General features: G+C 42.5%; 1 protein-coding gene across 2 annotated transcripts in view; it reads right to left on the bottom strand.

Annotated features, from left to right (window-relative positions):
• Nucleotides 1-22,332, bottom strand: part of LOC140200581 (alpha-1,3-mannosyl-glycoprotein 4-beta-N-acetylglucosaminyltransferase B) — a 431,883-nt gene that overhangs the window by 263,365 nt on the left and 146,186 nt on the right. For both annotated transcript variants that reach the window (XM_072264115.1, XM_072264112.1), the window contains exons 2-3: nucleotides 22,034-22,213; nucleotides 9,062-9,205 (exon numbers count right to left, since the gene is read on the bottom strand). In XM_072264115.1, the coding sequence (XP_072120216.1) occupies nucleotides 9,062-9,205; nucleotides 22,034-22,213 (324 nt within the window). The remainder of the gene's footprint in view (nucleotides 1-9,061; nucleotides 9,206-22,033; nucleotides 22,214-22,332) is intronic.

The raw sequence follows: 22,332 nt of genomic DNA, 5'->3' as shown, positions 1-22,332 counted from the left end.
GGAGGTGGACATTGCTGATTGGTATTGATGGGTGGACATTGCTGATCGGTATTGATGGGTGGACATTGCTGATCGGTATTGATGGGGGGACATTGCTGATTGGTATTGAAGGGTGGACATTGCTGATTGGTATTGATGGGTGGACATTGCTGATTGGTACTGATGGGGGGACATTGCTGATTGGTATTACAGGGTGGACATTGCCGATTGGTATTGATGGGTGGACATTGCTGATTGGTATTGGAGGGTGGACATTGCTGATCGGTATTGAGGGGTGGACATTGCTGATTGGTATTGATGGGTGGACATTGCCGACTGGTATTGCAGGGTGGACATTGCCGACTGGTATTGCAGGGTGGACATTGCCGATTGGTATTGCAGGGTGGACATTGCCGATTGGTATTGATGGGTGGACATTGCTGATCGGTATTGATGGGTGGACATTGCCGACTGGTATTACAGAGTGGACATTGCCGATTGGTATTGATGGGTGGACATTGCCGATTAGTATTGGAGGGTGGACATTGCTGATCTGTATCGCAGGGTGGACACTGCTGATTGGTATTGAAGGGTGGACATCGCCAATTGGTACTGAAGGGTGGATATTGCCGATTGGTATTGAAGGGTGGACATTGCCGATTGGTATTGGAGGTGGACATTGCTGATTGGTATTGATGGGTGGACATTGCTGATCGGTATTGAAGGGGGACATTGCTGATTGGTATTGAAGGTGGACATTGCTGATCGGTATTGGAGGTGGACATTGCTGATCGGTATTGATGGGTGGACATTGCTGATCGGTATTGATGGGGGGACATTGCTGATTGGTATTGAAGGGTGGACATTGCTGATCGGTATTGAAGGGTGGACATTGCTGATCGGTATTGATGGATGGACATTGCTGATCGGTATTGAAGGGTGGACATTGCTGATTGGTATTGATGGGTGGACATTGCTGATTAGTATTGCAGGGTGGACATTGCTGATCGGTATTGGAGGGTGGACATTGCTGATCGGTATCGCAGGGTGGACATTGCTGATTGGTATCGCAGGGTGGACACTGCTGATTGGTATCGCAGGGTGGACACTGCTGAATGGTATTGATGGGTGGACATTGCTGATTGGTATCGCAGGGTGGACACTGCTGATTGGTATCGCAGGGTGGACACTGCTGAATGGTATTGATGGGTGGACATTGCTGATTGGTATCGATGGGTGGACATTGCTGATTGGTATTGATGGGTGGTCATTGCTGATTGGTATTGGAGGTGAACATTGCTGATCGGTACTGATGGGTGGACATTGCCGACTGGTATTACAGGGTGGACATTGCCAATTGGTATTGATGGGTGGACATTGCTGATCGGTATTGCAGGGTGGACATTGCTGATCGGTATCGCAGGGTGGACACTGCTGATTGGTATCGAAGGGTGGACATCGCCGACTGTATTGAAGGGTGGACATTGCCGATTGGTATTGGAGGTGGACATTGCTGATCGGTATTGATGGGTGGACATTGCTGATTGATATTGATGGGTGGACATTGCTGATCGGTATTGATGGGGGGACATTGCTGATCAGTATTGAAGGGTGGACATTGCTGATCGGTATTGAAGGGTGGACATTGCTGATTGGTATTGATGGGTGGACATTGCTGATCAGTATTGATGGGCAAACATTGCTGATTGGTATTGGAGGGTGGACATTGCTGATCGGTATTGCAAGGTGGACATTGCTGATTGGTATTCGAGGTGGACATTGCTGATTGGTATTGATGGGTGGACATTGCTGATTGGTATTGATGGGTGGACATTGCTGATTGGTATTCGAGGTGGACATTGCTGATTGGTATTGATGGATGGACATTGCTGATTGGTATCGATGGGTGGACATTGCTGATTGGTATCGATGGGTGGACATTGCTGATTGGTATTGATGGGTGGACATTGCTGATTGGTATTCGAGGTGGACATTGCTGATCGGTATTGAAGGGGGACATTGCTGATTGGTATTGATGGGTGGACATTGCCGATTGGTATTGGAGGTGGACATTGCTGATCGGTATTGGAGGTGGACATTGCTGATCGGTATTGATGGGTGGACATTGCTGATCGGTATTGATGGGTGGACATTGCTGATCGGTATTGGAGGGGGACATTGCTGACTGGTATTGATGGGTGGACATTGCCGATTGGTATTGGAGGTGGACATTGCTGATCGGTATTGATGGGTGGACATTGCTGATCGGTATTGAAGGGGGACATTGCTGATTGGTATTGATGGGTGGACATTGCCGATTGGTATTGGAGGTGGATATTGCTGATCGGTATTGATGGGTGGACATTGCTGATCGGTATTGGAGGGGGACATTGCCGATTGGTATTGGAGGTGGACATTGCCGATTGGTATTGGAGGTGGACATTGCTGATCGGTATTGATGGGTGGACATTGCTGATCGGTATTGAAGGGGGACATTGCTGATTGGTATTGATGGGTGGACATTGCCGATTGGTATTGGAGGTGGATATTGCTGATCGGTATTGATGGGTGAACATTGCTGATCGGTATTTGAGGTGGATATTGCTGATCGGTATTGATGGGTGAACATTGCTGATCGGTATTGAAGGGGGACATTGCTGATTGGTAATGGAAGAAGGAAGAAAGGGGTGGGGGGAGGAACACCAGAGGGAGGTGATGGGTGGGCAAGGAGATAACATGAGCGAGGGACAAGGGGATGGGAAATGGTGAATGGGGGAGGGTGTGGAAGCATTACTGGAAGTTTGAGAAATTGATGTCACACCATCAGGTTGGAGGCTACCCAAACGGAACATACAGTGTTGTTCTTCCAGCCTAAGTGTGGCTTTATCCCAACAGTGTAGGAGGCCATGGATGGACATTTCGGAATGGGAATGGGAAGTGGAATTAAAATGGGTGGCCACTGGGAGATCCTGCTTGTTCTGGCAGACGGAGGATAGATGTTCACGAAGCGGTCTCCCGGTCTACATCCGGTCTCACCAACATACAAGAGGCCATACCTGGAGCACCGAACACGGACTCATAGGTAAAGTGTTGCCTCATCTAGAAAGACTGTTAGGGGCCCCGAATGGTAGTGAGGGAGGTGGTGTAGGGGCAGGCGAAGCACTTGTTCCGCTTTCAAGGACAAGTGCCAGGAGGGAGATCAGTGGAGAGGGATGAATGGACAACAGAGTCATGCAGGGAGTGATCCCTGTGGAAAGCAGAAAGTGGGGGGGTGGGTGCGGGGAGGGGAGGGAAAGATGTGTTTGGCGGTGGGATCCAGTTGGAGGTGGCAGAAATTTCGGAGAATTATGCACTGCGCACAGAGGCTAGTGGGGTGGTAGGTGAGGACAAGAGGAACCCTATCTCTGGCAGCGTGGTGGGAGGATGGAGTAAGAGCAGACATGTGTGAAATAGAAAATATACGGTTGAAGGCAGCGTTGATGGTGGAAGAAGGGAAGCCTCTTTCTTTAAAAAAGGAGGACATCTCCTTTATTCTAGAATGAAAAGCCTCATCCTGAGGGCAGATGTGGCTGAAACGGAGGGATTTTGAGAAGGGGATGGTATTTTTACAAGTAGCAGGGTGGGAAGAGGTATAGTCCAGGTAGCTATGAGAGTCTGTTGGTTTGTAACAGACATCAATGGATAAGCTGTCTCCAGAGATAGAGACAGTGAGATCGAGAAAAGGAAAGGAAATGTCGGAAATGGACCAGGTGAATTTGAGGGCACGGTGGAAGCTGGAGGCAAAGTGGATGAAATCAATGAGTTCTGCATGGGTGCAGGAAGCAGCACCAGTGCAATCATCAATGTAGCGTAGGAAAAGTGCGGGACAGTCACCAGTGTAGGCTTGCAACATAGACTGTTCCATGTAGCCAACAAATAAACAGGCATAGCTGGGACCCATATGATTGCCCAAGGCTATCCCTTTTGTTTGAAGGAAGTGGGAAGACCCAAAGGAGAAATTATTTAGAGTGAGGACAAGTTCCACCAGGCAGAGGAAAGTGGTGGTGGAGGTTGGGTCTGGTGTCCAGAAAGAAACAGAGATCTTTGAGGCCTTCCTGATGGGAGATGGAGGTATCTAGGAAATGGACATCCATAATAAAAATAAGATGATGGGGGCCAGGGAAATCCGTGAAAAGATCACGGATGTCACGAATGTAGGTGGGAAGGGACTGAATCGGGGGGGGGGGGTGGTTTAAACAGAGTCAAGGTATGCAGATACAAGTTCAGTGGGGCAGGAACAAGCTGAAACAATGGGTCAACCTGGACAAGCAGGTTTGTGGATTTTGGGCAGGATGTAGAAACGGGAGGTGCAGGGTGTGGGAACTTTGAGGTTGCTGGCAGTGGATGGGAGATCCTCAGAGTCAGTAAGGTTGGTGATGGTGTGGGAGCCAATGGTCTGGTGTTTCTTAGTGGGGCCCTGCTTGAGAGGCAAGTAAGAGGGGCTGTCTGAGAGTAGGGGCTGGGCCTCAGCAGAGTTCGCCATACTACTACAGCACCTCCGCATCTGCTGTTACGTGATCCTTCTGCTCTCATCATATCATCAGGACAGTGAACAGCATTGACTTCCAGTACCTCTGAGCCAAACTCTAAGGTCAACAGTGCATGTTACACAACAAATGTGAGGAGCCCAGACTTCGTCTTGGTCACCAATTTTACACCCAAAGTAGAGCTCGTAGGCTTTCTTAATAAGGAGTCATGCTCTGTCTTTGAGATAGCAAATATATTTGCAGTTGCAACATTGGTGAAACAATTTGTTACCACAAATACTCCTGAAAATACAATTAATTTATTATAATGAGTATAAACAATAGGCAGTACGTGTGGAGCATGCTCATCAACATGATCACAAACCGAGATACATGTAAACGCAATGCATAGAGGTATGTGCATGATTCTTTTATAGCCTTTCTAAAACCTGTCCTGCCTTGTAGCATCGCCCTGCCTATGCATGGACAAGACAGAAAAGTTTTCAGCTTGCATTGTGGGCAATTTCAAAAAATAAATGGTGTGTGGTAGAAGAATTTAATGGTGATTTTCATGATCAGCAGCACAAAATTTATGAGATACAGCCAAAAGTACTCAGGAGATAAGTCTTTGTTGTCCAATGTACAATTTCTTGTCTTTTGCACATTGGTTGTTTGTCCATCTTGGTGTGTGCAGTTTTTCATTGATTCGATTGTGTTTCTTAGTATTTGCTGTAAATGCCCACAAGGAAGTAAATCTCAGGGTAGTACTTTGATAGTATATTTAATTCGAACTTTGAACTCTAAACTATCTCCCTCTTGCGTTAAACGCATGCCATTAAGTACTTGACATTTCTATCCTGGGGAAAAAGATCATGATTATCTACTTTATCTATGCTCTCATAATTCTATAAGACATAAGTACAGAATTAGCCCATTCATCCCATATTGTCAGATCCACTATTCCATCATGGCCAATTTATTACCCCTCTCAACACCATTTCCCTGCCTTCTCCCCATAACATTTGACACCCTTACTAATCAAGAACCAATTAACCCCTACTTTAAATATACCAATGGGCACGAGGCTCCTAAGTATTGAGGACATCTTCAAAAGATGATGCTTCTGAATTCCAGCGAGTACAGGGCCAGCGCCATCAAATGCTCTTCATATGACAAGCCATTCAATCCTGTTATTGTTTCAGTGAACCTCTTTTGAACCCTCTCCAGTTTCACCACATCCTTTCTAAGGGGCCCAAAACTGCTCACAATACTCTAACTGAGGCCTCACCAGTGCTTTATAAAGACCTAACATAACATCCTTTCTTTTATATTCTAGTTGTCTTAAAATGAATGCTAACATTACATTTGCCTTCCTCACCACAGACTCAACCTGCAAATGAACCTTTAGGGAATCCTGCACAAGGACTACCAAGTCCCTTTGCACCTCAGTTTTTATGTACTTTCTCTCCATTTACAAAATAGTCAACTCTTTCATTTCTTCTACCAAAGTGCATGACCATACACTTCTTGACATTGTATTCCATCTGCCATTTCTTTCCCCATTCTCCGAAACCGTCTAAGTCCTTCTGTAGCCGCTTGACCTCCTCAAAACTACCTGCCCCTCCACCTATCTTCATACTGTCTGCAAACTTTGCAACAAAGCCATCAATTCTATCATTCAAATCATTGATATACAACTTAAACAGAATCGGTCCCAACACAGACCCCTGTGAAACACCACTAGTTACTGGCAGCCAATCAGAAAAGGCTCCCTTTATCCCCACTGTTTGCCTCCTGCCAATCAGCCACTGCTTTATCCAAGCTAGAATCTTTCCTGTAATACCATGGGCTCAGAGCTTGTTAAGGAGCCTCATGTGTGGCACCTTGTCAAAGGCCTTCTGAAAACCCAAGTATACATCAATTATTTTTCCTTTGCCTGTCCTGCTTGCTATTTCTTCAAAGAATTCCAACAGATATGTCAGGCAGGATTTTCCCTTGAGGAAACCATGCTGACTACAGCCTATTCTATCATGTGTCTCCAAGTACCCCAAAACCACATCGATAATAATCAAATCACAAACAAGAGAAAATATGGCAGATGCTGGAAATCCAAGCAACACACACAAAATGCTGGAGGAATCAGAATCAGGTCTATTATCACCGGCATATGTCGTGAAATCTGTTAACTTAGAAGCAGCAGTTCAATGCAATACATAATATAGAAGAAAAAGGTAAAATAATAATAAATAAATAAATCAAAATCATGCAAAAACAGAAATAAAATATATTAAAAAGTGAGGTAGTGTCCAAGGGTTCAATGTCCATTTAGGAATCGGATGGCAGAGGGGAAGAAGCTGTTCCTGAAACACTGTGTGTGTGCCTTCAGGCTTCTGTATCTCCTACTTAATGGTCTGTCTGTCTAGGTACCATACCCGATGCGGACTTTGGTGACCATGGTTTTCCATATAGATTTATCCCTCGTTCTTTGGATGACTTCCATTTCCTCGATGTGTAGCCACCTGGCTAAGCTTTTGATGTACATAAGCCGAGGTCTTCCTCTAGGTTTGCTCCCCTTGATCTTTCCAGAGAGTATGAGTTTTTCTAGTTCATCTTTCCGCATGATGTGTCCTAGGAATCTGAGTTGTCTTTCCCTTATTGTTGGTACGAGTGATCGAACTGCTTGGGTTCTTCTGAGAACTTCCTCATTTGATGGGTGTGTGGTCCATGATATTTTTAACATTCTCCTGTAGAACCATAATTCAGCTGGTACCAGTGAGAAAATGGCATGCCCTGGGTGCTGGAGGTCCTTAATAATGGACGCTACCTTTCTGAGACACCGCTTCTTGAAGATGTCCTGGGTACTTTGTAGGCTAGTACCCAAGATGGAGCCGACAAAACTTACAACCCCTGCAGCTTCTTTTGGTCCTGTGCAGTAGCGCTCCCCCCCACCCCCGTACCAGACAGTGATGCAGCCTGTCAGAATGCTCTCCACAGTACATCTATAGAAGCTGTCTGCCTTCTTTATAACTACATTGATATGTTGGGATCATGTTAGATCCTCAGAGATCTTGATACCCTGGAACTTGAAACTGCTCACTCTCTCCACTTCTGATCCTTCTATGAGAATTGGTATGTGTTCCTTCCTCTTACCCTTCCTGAAGTCCACAATCAGCTCTTTCATCTTACTATCGTTGAGTGCCAGGTTGTTGCTGTGACACCACTCCACTAGTTGGCATATCTCATTCCTATACACACTCTTGACACCATCTGAGATCCTACCAACAATGGTTATACCATCAGCAAGTTTATAGACGGTATTTGAGCTATGCCTAGCCATACAGTCATTTGTATGTAGAGAGTAGAACAGTGGGCTAAGCACACATTTCTGAGGTGCGCCAGTGTTGATCGTCAGCGAAGAGGATATGTTATCACCAATCCTCACAGACTGTGGTCTTCCGGTTAGGAACTCGAGGATCCAATTGCAGAGGGAGGTACAAGAGGCCCAGATTCTGCAACATCTCAATCAGGATTGTGGAAATGACAGTATTAAATGCTGAGCTATAGTCGATGAACAGCATCCTGACATAAGTGTTTGTGTTGTCCAGGTGGTCTAAAGCCGTGTGGAGAGCCATTGAGATTGCATCTGCCGTTGACCTATTGTGGCAATAGGCAAATTGCAATGGGTCCAAGTCTTTGCCGAGGCAGGAGCCAGCAGCAGGCCAGGCAGCATCTATAGAAAAGAGTACAGTCAACGTTTCGGGCTGAAACCCTGCGGCAGGAGAAATAAAAGCTGAGGGATAGATTTAAAAGGAGGGGAGAGGGGACAGAGAAACACAAGGTGATAGGTAAAACCTGAAGAGAGAGGGATGAAGTAAAGAGCTGGGAAGTTGATTGTGAAAGAGACAGAAGTTGATCATGAAAGAGCTGGGAAGTTGATTGTGAAAGAGATACAGGGCTGGAGAAGGGGAAGTCTGATAGAAGAGGACAGAAAGCCATGGAAGAAAGAAAATGGGGGAGGAGCAAGAGAGGGAGGCAATGGGCAGGCAAAGAGATAGGGTGAGAGAGGGAAAAGGAGATGGGAAACGGTGAAGGGGGGGGAAACATTACCAGAAGTTCGAGAAATAAGTCCAGTAATGTCCCCACCCCACTTCACCATAGTGAATTGTGAGCATGCTATGTTGGCGCTGGAAGCATGGCAACACTTTCAGGTTGCCCCCAGCACAACTTTCGCTGATTTGATTTGGTGCAAACAACACATTTCACTGTGTGTTTCGATGCTTTAACATACATGTGACAAATAGAGCTAATCTTTAGCTTTAAATCTTCTTTGCATGCAATTTTGTTCACCACACTGATAGGTGTGGTTGCACTGGAGAGATGTTGCCTGGATTTGCATTACAGGGGGAGACCTGACAAGCAAAGAAGGCATTCTTCACTCTTCTGATATATTGGCACTTGCGAGATGCTCCCAGTACAATCCTTGCTGATTTGACATAACACAAATGGCATTTTCCCCATATCTTTCAATATACATGTGACAAAAGAGTGAATTTTTATCTTTAGTTTTTATCTCTCACCTCCAGTTCTCCTCTGCCCCATGTAGACGGAAGGCTGGAGAGTGTTCTCTCTGGACAGCAGATGTGGGAGGTGGTGGAAGATGCTTGGTAGCTGCAGTACATTCTTACTGGCGGTGATGTTCCAGAGTTTTAGCTTAGTTTCATCTGAAACAAACAGAAGGACACAAGTGAAATAAATAAACACAGAAGGCAATGCAGGTCTCCACCTAGGACTTGCATGGCTGACAGTAGTGAAAAACAAGAGGAAGCTACTGACACGATGAAGGAAGCCCTGAACACCGCCAAGACCAAGAACAGCCACAGATGGAAGACCTTCATTGCTGCCCTAAATGCCAGTGGTGTAATGGGCAGAAATTAAGTAAGTGGCAGATCTGTACTTTGATGCCATTTACCCTCCTAGCTCCTTAACTCTTACCCAAAGATATCTATCATCTTTAAAACTTCCAGCTGATCCTCAGCATTTTTTGAGGCTGGTATAATTAAGTTTCAGATTTTAATTTCCTTTGTGCGTGAAGCATTGCTTCATTACGTCACCCTCGAGTCTAACTTTAAGGTTGTATGGTTGAGTACAATGACTCCAAACAAAACGCTTTATTGTAATGCTGTGGAAGTTAACACAGAATTAAATAATAACATTGGAAAACAAATAAAACTATTCAATTTGGCACCAACAAAGAACAAGCAGGCCATCCAATATCTTGACAGATGAAAACAGAAGCTGTTCAAAATCAGTCAGTGACGCTTGGCAGTGATGTGTGAGAAGAGTCTGATGTGAGATGGTTGTTACTTGGCACTCCCCATTGAGTCAGTAACTTTAAATTCCTGGGTGCTAAGCGCTAACATATCAGGTGACCTGTCCTGGGCCCATCAAATAGATGCAATCATGAGGAAAGTGCGCCAGTGTCTTTACTTTCTCAGGAGGTTAAGGAAGTTCAGCGTATCATCAACATCAAGTTGAGCCCAAGATCAAACCCGAGGTTGGCAAGTCCTGAGGTCAATACCCAGAGATTGGTGAAGTCCAGAGGACAAAGACCAAGGTCGAAGTTGACAGCTCAGTGAGCCTGGAGGTAGAAGCCTGAAGATCAAAGACCAAAGTTTGCGAGTACAAAGGTCAAAGTCCTTAAGTCAGCTTGTCCAGAGGCCAAAGAACCGAAGTCTATGAGTTCAGGCCAGGGACTGGAAGTTGGAGATCTAATATCAGCAAGGCTGAAGGTCCAGAGCCAAGGACTGGAGGCCCAGAGGCAGCCTGCCCTGGGGTTGGAAACCTGTCTGTCGGTCAGTGGGTAGAAAAGGGGCTTGCTCTGCTGAACATTATGGATGTGCTATGTTGGCACCAGATTGTGAGGTCACCTGCACATCCTTGAGTATGTTGGTTGTTAATGCAAATGACACATTTTAATTTCTGTACATGTGTAAATAAATCTGAAGCTGAGTCTGAAATCTGATTCTGAACACACTGACAAACTTTCGCAGATATACTGTTGAAGTGTCCTGTCTGTTTGCATCATGGTCGGGTACAGCAACTCGAATGCTCAGGTACATAAGCTTCAAAGAACAGTGACTGCAGCCCGGGCACATTCTTCCCCATCTTTGGTAGTATCTCTAGGAGGCACTGCCTGAAAAAAACAACACCAATACCTCAAGATCATTAAAGATCCCCACTACATATTCATACAGCTGCCATTGGGCAGGAGGTACAGAAGCCTGACGTCCCACACCATCAGGTTCAGGAGCAGATAGGTCCCTTCGACCAATTGGTTCTTCAGCCAAACGGCAACACCCTATTCAGTACAATTTGTCAACATTTGCACTTTGCACTTAACTTAACTTGCTTTTCCTTCTAAAAGTTGTATATAACTTGCACTTAATTTACATTTTTCTTTTGAAAGCTGTTTATCTGATGCTGTAGGCCTGTGATGCTGTTCCTCTTTAACTTTGAGTGATGAAATTTAAAGAACAGTCTATCTTGTGGCCTGTATTTCTGGTGAAATTCTTTACGGTGACGTGTATTTGAAACTGAGGTCTTATGCCATATTTTGCAGATGTGCCCTCCGGTCCTATACACCCCCACTACAGGAAACATCCTCTCCACACCACTCTATCTAGGCCTTTCAATATTCAATATCTTCCAATGTGATCCCTTCTAACTTTTCGCCTTCACCTCCAACCTCCATTACCTGGCCTAGTCTCACAGATATTGGCCCTCTGACCTCTGGACAGTAGATCTGTAATCTTTGGTTCGATGGGCCAAATGGCCTAATTCTGTTCCTATGTCTTATGGTCTAAGGCTTCTCAACATCCTCATCATACCAGAAGGGGAGACATTTAAAATATTATTTACACCTAGAATAAGTTAGTAAAAACTTGGAAGTTCCAACTATCTGCCCAGTCCACAAGCTCATGTTTTAGTAATAAGACTTGAATAAAAACCATCTGATTTAAAAGCATCATCACAGCTGCAAAGTTCACACATTCTGACTGGTTGCATCACAGTCTGATAAGGAAAGTCCAATACACAAGAACTCAGAGGACATGAAGAGCGGTGCACGCTGCCTGTTCCATCGCAGTTACAGCTCACCCTACCATCAAGGACATCTATAAGAAATGATGCCTCAAGATGAAGAACCCTCCCGTTCTGGAACATGCCCTCTTCCCTCATCCCATTACTACCTCCAAGGACATGCCCTCTTCCCCCTTCCCTTTACACCATCCGGGACATTTCCTCTTCCCGTTACCACCATCCGGGACATTTCCTCTTCCTGTACCACCATCCGGGACATTTCCTCTTCCCGTTACCACCATCCGGGACATTTCCTCTCCCCGTTACCACCATCTGGGACATTTCCTCTTCCTGTTACCATCATCTGGGACATTTCCTCTTCCCAGTACCACCATCCAGGACATTTCCTCTTCCCGTTACCACCGTCCGGGACATTCCTTCTTCCCATTACTACCATTGGGGAGGAGACACAGGAACCTGAAAACACACACTCAACATTAGGAGCAGCTTCTTCCCCTCTGTATCAGATTTCTTAATGGACATGAATCCATGAACACTACCTCATTTTTCCTGTTTTTTGCACTATTTATTTATTTTGTAATTTGCAGCAAACATTGTATTTGCTGCCACAGAACAACAAATTTAAGGAGATACAAATCGGTGATATAAATCTGATTCTTGAAATATTAAACAAGAAGTAGCTACAAACAAAAAGAAAGCGATAGTTAAAGCCTTATCCAGGCAAATTCCCTGTTGAGTACAAGATTAAAACTCTTGAGCTGCAACCAAATTAGCCGTCAGTATTAGAAAACACTTCACAATTAGATTGACTTTATGATAGATAAAATGGAAGTACCACATAGACTAAAAGCTGCTACTTAAAACAATTTAGAATATATTCAGGTCAAAGATTTAAAAGTAAAGTTCTCTAGCCAGGTACCAATTGAAACTTACTTCAAACACATCTGCCCAAGAGAACAAGAGATTCTAAATCATCTCCTGGATTTTCCAGCTCCTGACGAGACTATTAGGCATAAGAGCAGAGTTAGACCATTCAGCCCATCGAGTCTGCTCCACTGTGCCATCATGGCTGTTTCATTACCCCTCTCAACCCCAATCTCCTGCCTTCTCCTCATAACCTTTGACTCCCTGACTAATCAAGAATCTATCAACCTCCGCTTTAAGTATACCCAACAACTTGGCCTCCACAGCCTTATGTAAAGATACTGATTGGCAAACAGAGACTTCAGGCTGACTTACAATGAACAGACGAGAATTATTTTTACAAAATTACTTTCAGCAAAAAAAGTCAATGAAATATTGTTCATGTGAAATGTGTAGGAATCTTAGAGTATCCAGTTTGTAAATTAAAACTCACTTTATCCTGTTCAATCTCAATATTAGGTAAATCTTTTTTAGAACATAGACCATTATAGCACATTATGGGCCCTCCTGCCCACGATGTCGTTCCGGCCTTTTAGTCTACTATAAGATCAATCTAACCTTTCCCTCCCATATAACCCTCCATTTTTCTATCATCCAAAAGTCTCTTAAACATCCCTAATGTATCCACCTCTACCACGACCCCGGCAGCACATTCCAGACACCCGCCACTCTAAAAACAACCTACCTCTGACATCTACCCTATACTTTCCTCCAATCACCTTCAAATATGCCTGCTTTTATTAGCCTTTTTCATGGTAATAATCTTAGTGTGTGCTGGACAGGCCTCTAAGTTAAAAACTCACATTATCAAGTTCAAGTTTATTGTCATCTGTCTGTACATAAGCAACTAAACAAAACAACATTCTTCTGCACCACGGTGCACCCACAAAACATATATCATACACAGCACTTTAAATAAAATACTATCACAAACAAGGTAATAAAATTCATGCATGTAGAAATTCAAACTGCATCCTGCCCAATATCAACATGAGGAAAGCCTTTTTGAGTAGAAGATATCTAGGATACCCCTCCAAAGAGTCAGCAACGTTTTCTTTTCCCTCCCTGACTCACTGGGCTCTACCACAGGCTTGTCTCTTGCTCCAAATTCTACAACAGGTGGCTTCACTAGTCCCCAGATATCCAACTAAAGAAAAATCAGGAATCCCAACACTTCCTCTGAGGATGGGTATTGAAATCTGTGAGAGTATGACTAAGGGGAATAAAAACAGGTATTTTCAATTACTGATTAATATAACTAACAATATTTTACATTCCTTCACCATGTAATGCCACACCTGTCAGTCTGATCATGTTGGTGAACACGTCCGACAAAACAATGGTTCGGCAAATGTCTGGAAAATGGTCCCCACAGAGAAAGGCAGCAATGGGTAACACTGACAGATGGAGCACCAGAAAATGCAGTTTCAGGTCCTCAGTCAGTCACCCCATGAAAGCAGAGCATCTATAAACGACAGTACCTTGACAAAGTAGATAGGAAAGCCGTTGTTTTTGTAGACAGATTAAATTATCTACTGTGTTAAAACTATGTACGGCCAGAGATACGGGAGAGTTGGTGGAAGAATTTAAAACAAACCAAAGACACAATAAAAGCAATAATAACCAATCCACCTCCGGAGAACGAGACAATGCCAGCCTGACCTGACAGTAAACACTGTTGGATATAAAACTGCCAAAGAGTCAGCAATGTTGAAGGACGCAGAGCTCACCAGATGAGATTGACATTTTTAATTAGGTAAAGGTTACCATGGGACAGACAGCAATTAGTAAAGTGAGGATACAGTCCATGTCAGGTAAGATCCAATGTAGTGCTAAAGAGCACATTACAAAGGCTGAACAGCCTCTTCCTTCATGGTCTTCATTAGGACCAGTCTTGAAATTTCTGGGCAATTTTGGTCTCTATAAAACCTAGTCTAACTCTGCCATGGATGAACCAATCCCAGCTGTAAATAGATGGTAAAAATCCAGAGCTACAGAAATGCTAACAGAAGCTCCAGAGACCTCATTGCTGGGGGAAGAAGGATACACCTGGCAAAACATGAAAGACTGGGCCCAGGACAGAGGAATTCAACAAGCTGCTGCCAGTGGCCTTTGCCCCAGTAGGTGTAATGGGCTTAAGAAGAAGAAACACAGTTTGGCTTTTATCAGGACCACACAACAGAGTTGAGGTGAGTGAAGTTATCCATGTTGGTTCAGGAACCTGATGGCTGTAGGGCAATAACTGCTCTTGAACCTAGTAGTGTGGGACATAAAGCTCCTGTACCTCCTTCCTGATGGCAGCAGAGAGAAGAGAGTATGGCCTGGATCGTAGAAGACCTTGATGATGGATGCTGCCTGTTACAGCGCTCCATGGAGATGTGTTTTACCTGTATTGGACCGGGCTGTATCCACCACTTTCTGTAGACTTTTCCATTCCTGGGCATCAGTGTTTGCAAACCAGGCCATTAGGCAACCAGTTATTATATTCTCTACTGTGCACCATCAATCTTTACAAAACACACACACATAGACACAAGGAAATTTGCAGACGCTGGAAATCCAAAGCAATACACACAAAATGCTGGAGGAACTCAACAGGTCTGGCAACATCTCTGGAAAAGAGGAAACAGTCAATGTTTGGGGCCAAGACCCTTCAGCAGAGATATCACATGGAGTCAGAGGGAACACAATTTCTTTTCTATTTTTTCATTATTCCCTCATCGTCCCAGCAGCTCTTTTACCTACGATGATCAGGTTTCTTTTGCAGAACATTTAAATGTTAAAGTTCATTGGTGATTGGAAAACTTACTTGGAAAAACTTTTAAAACCATTGTTTGAGAGTATGATTCAATGAAGACGTGAGGAAATATTTCCACCCAGGGAGTAATAACGTAGAATAAATTAATTTTAGATGTTGGCATAAAATGTGTTTGTGACAACTGAAAGCTTTGCTGTAATGTTAAACATAATGAGAAAGAGCACGGCTTGTTGAACCTAATAGCTTCTGACTCTTCTGCAAAGTATCTTACACCTTAATGAAGTTAAAGCACATCAATGCGTCACTGGAAAGTGATATGACATCTAAAGAAAAACACACAATACTCTGAGATTTTAGGTATTATGAGTGAAATACATCAATAAGTATTACAATTAGTAAAATTTTACTTGTCTGTGAGCTGCTCAAGTTTGCAACAATGAAGAAAGAAAAAAGTGCCAAAACAGTGCCAGTTACCAAAGCTCTTCCACAAAAATCATTGCTGAGTAATCCACTCATTCCTTCTAAAGTGAATTCAGGGTGGTACTGTACAGTCAGACCTACTGGGATGTGCCAATATATGCACTGAGCTGCCAGAGGAAGTGGTATATGTGAGTACAATAAAAATGTTTAAAAGACACTTATACAAGTACGTTAGGGGGGAAAAGGCAGAAGAATGGGGTTGAGAGTTCAAAGTAAATTTATTATCAAATTACAAATCATTACCATCATTATGTGCTATGTCATATGACCTGGGCGATCATGATCTTATGACCATGATCATTCTTGGCAAATTTTTCTACAGAAGTAGTTTGCCATTGTCTTCTGGTCAGTGTCTTTATAAGAAGGGCGACCTCAGCCATTATTAATACTCTTCAGAGATTGTTTGCCTGGCATCAGCTGTCACATAACCAGGACTTGTGATATGCACCAGTTGCTCATACGACCATCCACCACCTGCTCCCATGGCTTCATGTGACTCTGACCAGGGGAACAAGCAAGCTAACTGAGGGAAGGAGCACCTTATAGCTCCTTTGGTAGAGACATGTCTCCACCCCACCACCTCTAAAAACTACATAAAGTACAAAGTCATCATAAACCATGCTGAGATTCATTTTCTTGTAGAAATACTCAGTAAATCCAAGGAACATAATAGAATCAAAGAAAGATTGCACCCAACAGGACAGACGAACAACCAGTGTGCAAAAGACAATAAACTGTGCAAATACAAAAAAATGGCTAATATATCAACGATGATTAAATGACAGGGTAAACTCAATGGGCTTAATGACGTAATTCTCCTCCTTTGTCTTATGATAGCACAGTAGAGGCCCTTTGAACCATGATGTTGTGCTGACATCTTCAAATACTCCAAGATCAATCTAACCATAAGATATAGGAGCAGAGTTAGGCCACTTGGCCCACCGAGTCTGCTCTACTATTTCATCATGGCTGATCCATTTTTCTTCTCAGTCCCAGTCTCCTGCCTACCCGCCCCCCATATCCTTTCACACCCTGACCAAACAATATGTAGCTTGTAGCTTGTTAAGCAGCCTTACGTGTGGCACCTTGTCAAAAGCCTTATGAAAATCTAAATACACATCAGCTGATTCTCTTTTGTCTATCCTACCTGTTATTTCTTCAAAGAATTCCAACAGATTTGTCAGGCTTACTACGGTCTATTTTATCATGTGCCTTCAAATACCCTGAAACGACATCCTTAACAACTGACTCAACCTGCTTCCCAACCACTGAGGTCAGACTAACTGGTCTATAGTTTCCTTTCTTCTGCCCCTCTCCCTTCTTGAAGAGTGGAGTGACATTTGCAATTTTCCAGTCTTCTGGAACCACTCCAGAGTGTAGTGATTCTTGAAAGATCATTACTGATGCTTCCACAATATGGAAGTGTTATATGAATAACACCTTGGAAGGACAAACTCCAAGGCAGGATACAAAGTAAATGGCAGGATACTTGGTAGTGTGGAGGAGCAGAGGGATCTGGGGGTACATGTCCACAGATCCCTGAAAGTTGCCTCACAGGTGGATAGGGTAGTTAAGAAAGCTTATGGGGTGTTAGCTTTCATAAGTCGAGGGATAGAGTTTAAGAGTTGCGATGTAATGATGCAGCTCTATAAAACTCTGGTTAGGCCACACTTGGAATACTGTATCCATTTCTGGTCGTCTCACTATAGGAGGATGTGGAAGCATTGGAAAGGGTACAGAGGAGATTTACCAGGATGCTGCCTGGTTTAGAGAGTATGCAATATGATCAGAGATTAAGGGAGCTAGGGCTTTACTCTTTGGAGAGAAGGAGGATGAGAGGAGACATGATAGAGGTGTACAAGATGATAAGAAGAATAGATAAGAGTGGATAGCCAGCGCCTCTTCCCCAGGGCACCACTGCTCAATACAAGAGGACATGGCTTTAAGGTAAGGGGTGGGAAGTTCAAGGGGGATATTAGAGGAAGGTTTTTTACTCAGAGAGTGGTTGGTGCATGGAATGCACTGCCTGAGTCAGTGGTGGAGGCAGATACACTAGTGAAGTTTAAGAGACTACTAGACAGGTATATGGAGGAATTTAAGGTGGGGGTTTATATGGGAGGCAGGGTTTGAGGGTCGGCACAACATTGTGGGCCGAAGGGCCTGTACAGTGCTGTACTATTCTATGTTCTATGTTCAATATCTTCAGCCACCTCTTTCAGAACTCTGGGATTACACCATCTGGTGCACGTGACTTATCTACTTTCAGACCTTTCAGTTTCCCAAGATCCTTCTCCCTAGTAATGGTAACTTCACATACACTTCCACCATACTGCTGACTGATGCAAAATACTTATTCAGTTCATCTGCCATTTCCTTGTCCCCCATTACCACCTCTTCACCATTGTTTCCAGGGGTCTGATATCCACTCTCACTTCTCTTTTACACTTTATGTATCTGAAGCAACTTTTGGTATCCCCTTTAACATTATTGACTAGCTTACTTTCATATTCCATCTTTACCTGCTTAATAACTTTTTTAGTTGTCTTCTGTTGGTTTTTAAAAATTTCCCAATAATATTTGCTCTATTATATGCCCTCTCTTTGGTTTTTATATTAGCTTTGACTTCTTTTGTTAGCCACGGATGTATCATCATGCCTTTAGAATACTTCTTCCTCTTTGGGATATATATATATCTTGTGCCTCTGAACTGCTTTCAGAAATTCCAGTCACTACAGCTGTGCCATTATCCCAGCCAGTGTTATTTTTCAATAAATTCTGGCCAACTCCTCTCTCATGCTTCTGTAATTCCCTCTACTCCACTGTAATACTGATATGTCTGACTTTAGCGTCTCCTTCTCAAATTTCAGAATGAATTCAATCATATTATGATCACTTTCCCCTAAGGGTTCTTTCACCTTAAGCTCTCTAATTAATTCCAGTTCATTGCACAATACCCAATCCAGAATAGCTGATCTCCAAGCGGTCTCAACCACGAGGTGCTCTAAAAACAGCATCATGTAGACATTCTAGAAATTTCCTCTCTTGGGATCCTGCACCAACATGACTTTTCCAATCTACCTGCATATTGAAGTCCCCCATGACTATTATAATTTGGCATGCATTTTCTATCTTCTGCTGTAATTTATAGACAACATCCAAACTACTGTTTGGGGGTCTGAATACAACTCCAGTCAGGGTCTTTTTATCCTTATAGTTCCTTAGCTCTATCCACAATGATTCAACACCTAGCAACCCTATGTCACCTCTTTTTAATGATTTGATTTCATTTTTTTTTTTACCAACAATGCAACACCACCCCCTCTGCCTTCCTATCTGTCCTTTTGATACAAAATGTATCCATGGACATTAAGCTCCCAACTATAACCTTCTTTCATGCATGATTCAGTAATGCCTACAACATCATACATGCCCATCTGTAACTGTGTTACAAGTTCATCTGCCTTATTCCTTTTTTTTAACCTTTTCCATTTTTTTATATGTATAAAACTATAATTATTTATACATTCTTAAGTACACATTGAGATGATATAAAAGGAAATTAGACACTTAAATAGATAATTATGTACAGTGGTAATTCTAGTCTATTAGGCTAAGTAATGGTATTAGTTGTTAAGAAACATAGTAACAATAGTTTCCATATATCTCTTCTGGACCATTTCTTCTGGTCCAAAATGTTGTATGTAAGCCTATGTATCAACCATTGTAGGTGTTTATATCCTAACTTGTTCATGCTTGCTCCTGCCCGCAGACATAATTATCCAATCCCTATGTACTTATTTACTTAATTTTATCATTTTTTATCCCTTTCCCAAATCTTTTCCTTTACTTGTATTAATTCTCTATTTTCCAAAAGAAAACAAAAACAGTGAACATTTAGACCAGGGGTGCTTATGTTAGCAATATTACTGTGTTGATGAGAAGAGCAGTCATCTAAAGTCTGCTCGCATTGGGGTTATATATTCAATCCATTTATTCCAGATTTGATAAAATTTTTCTTTTTGAATTCTCAGGGAGTAAGTCAACTTTTCCATTTTAAATATTTCCAAGATAATTTCGTGCCAATCTTCTAATGTAGGTGGTATTGGATTTAGCCACTTTCTAGTGATTGATTTCTTACTTGCCGCTAAGAGGGCCTGCAGCTTTATATCTTCCTTCTGTTCAAGAAACAATACATGCCCCAAATAGAGCGTCTCAAAGTTCAGAGGTATCTGGGACCTAAGTACCTTAACTAATGTTCTATGAATACTTTCCCAACATATACTTTTAGGGCAATCCCAGAAAATATGAAAATGATTTGCCTACTTGGAGCCGCACCTTCTCCAACACGTCACGTTTGTATCTCTATATTTTTCCTGATATGGGGTCTTGGAGTATCTTATAATATTTTTCCAACAATGTTCTCTCCAAGTCCAAGAATTAGTCGAGGAAAACTGAAAGCTGCATATTTTCCCCCAAGCCTCCTCTGAAAGTACCAACCCCGCTTCTTTCTCCCACTTCTCTTTAATATACAATGTGTTTACATTTTTAGCATGGGAGAGTGCATTATATAATCGAGAAACTGATTTACTAGGTATTGAACTGTAAGCCAAATTCAGGATCTTGAAAAATTCTAATTCTACTGTTGATAGGTCTGTATATCTACAACTCTGGTTAACATAGTTTTGTACTTGAAGGTACCTAAAAAAGTCATTGTGCTCTAGGCCATGTTTGTCCTGCAGGATTTGGAAACTTTGTAATACTCTTTTATCTATAAATGAGAGGTAGGTTGTAAGACCTTTCTTTATCCATAATTTAAGTCTTTTATCTCCTCTGTTGGGAAGGAATTCGGTATCATATGCACACCATCTGAAGAGTTTTAACATGTTATTAATTCCACATGAATTAATCACCTTCTGCCATACTTTTAATGTAAGATTTATCCAACTGTTTTTAAATTTTCGTCTGCCTTATTCCATATACTGCGCACATCCAAATATAACACCTTCAGTTCTGTATTCACCCTTTTCAATTTTGTCTGCCTTTTACATTGCAACTCATCCTGTTGGCTTATTTGGACATTGGTTATTTGTCAGAATTTATGAATAGCTTTTCATAAATTCTGTTCTATTTCTTTATTTTGCTGTAAACATTGCTGTGGACTTCAGGAAGGGTAAGACAAAGGAACACATACCAATCCTCACAGGGGGATCAGAAATGGAGAGAGTGAGCAGCTTCAAGCTCCTGGGTGTCAAGATCACTGAGGATCTAATCTGGTCCTAACGTATCGATGTAGTTTTGAAGAAGGCAAGATAGCAGCCATACTTTATTAGGAGTTTGAAGAGATTTGGCATGTCAGAATCAGAATCAGGTTTATTATCACCGGCATGTGACATGAAATTTGTTAACTTAGCGGCAGCAGTTCAATGCAATACATAATCTAGCAGAAAGAGAGAGAGAAAAAATAATAATAAAATAAAACATAATAAATAAACAAGTAAATCAATGACGTATATTGAATAGACAAATACACTCAAAAACTTCTATAGTTGTACCGTGGAGAGCATTCTGACAGGCTGTATCACTGTTTGGTATGGAGGGGCTACTTCACAGGACCGAAAGATGCTGCAGAAGGTTGTAAATCTAGTCAGCTCCATCTTGGATACTAGCTACAAAGTACCCAGGACATCTTCCAGGAGCGGTGTCTCAGAAAGGCAGCGTCCATTATTAAGGACCTCCTGCACCCAGGGCATGCCCTTTTCTCACTGTTACCTTCAGGTAGGAGGTACAGAAGCCTGAAGGCACACACTCAGCGATTCAGGAACAGTTTCTTCCCTTCTGCCATCTGATTTCCAAATGCACATTGAATCTTTGGACAATACCTCCCTTTTCTTTTTTAATATACAGTATTTCTGTTCTTGCATATTTTAAAAAATCTATTCAATATACATAATTGATTACTTGTTTATTTATTATTACTATTATTTTATTTATTGTTATTTTTATTTTATTTATTATTATTATTATTTTCACTCTGCTAGATAACGTATTGCATTGAACTGCTGCTGCTAAGTTAACAAATTTCACGTCACATGCCGGTGATAATAAACCTGATTCTGATTCTGACATTTGCAAGAAAACGAACCTCAAGGTGGCATATGGTAACATATATGTATTTTGATAATAGATTTACTTTGACTTTTATCTTTCTAATGCAGAACAGTGTTGAAAGCATGGGTTGGTTGCATAAGTATTGTGGTTATGTAACAGGGAATGGTAAAGTGCAGGATACCTGATAGGTTGCTCCAGGTTCTGTTGATGTCCCTCAGAGTTTGTTTCTCAGCAATGGTTCGCTTGATCTCATCTAAAACCACATTCAGTTCCTTTGACCGTTTGATGTTTTCCTGCTCAGCTGCGTAGAGTCTGTCACGCAGTGCTAGGAACTCCCGCTGATAAACATCCACCACATCCCCTAGGGAAAAAGAGAGGCTGAGAGTTAGTTACACTATCAGACATAGGAGCAGATTAGGCTATTAAGGATAATAAATAAGGGACAGTAAATCTGCTCTGACCAATCAAGAACTTAATAAC

The sequence above is a fragment of the Mobula birostris genome, chromosome 7 (assembly GCF_030028105.1).
Source record: "Mobula birostris isolate sMobBir1 chromosome 7, sMobBir1.hap1, whole genome shotgun sequence".
Lineage (NCBI taxonomy): Eukaryota > Metazoa > Chordata > Chondrichthyes > Myliobatiformes > Myliobatidae > Mobula > Mobula birostris.
This window is presented reverse-complemented; position numbering and strand designations above follow the sequence as displayed.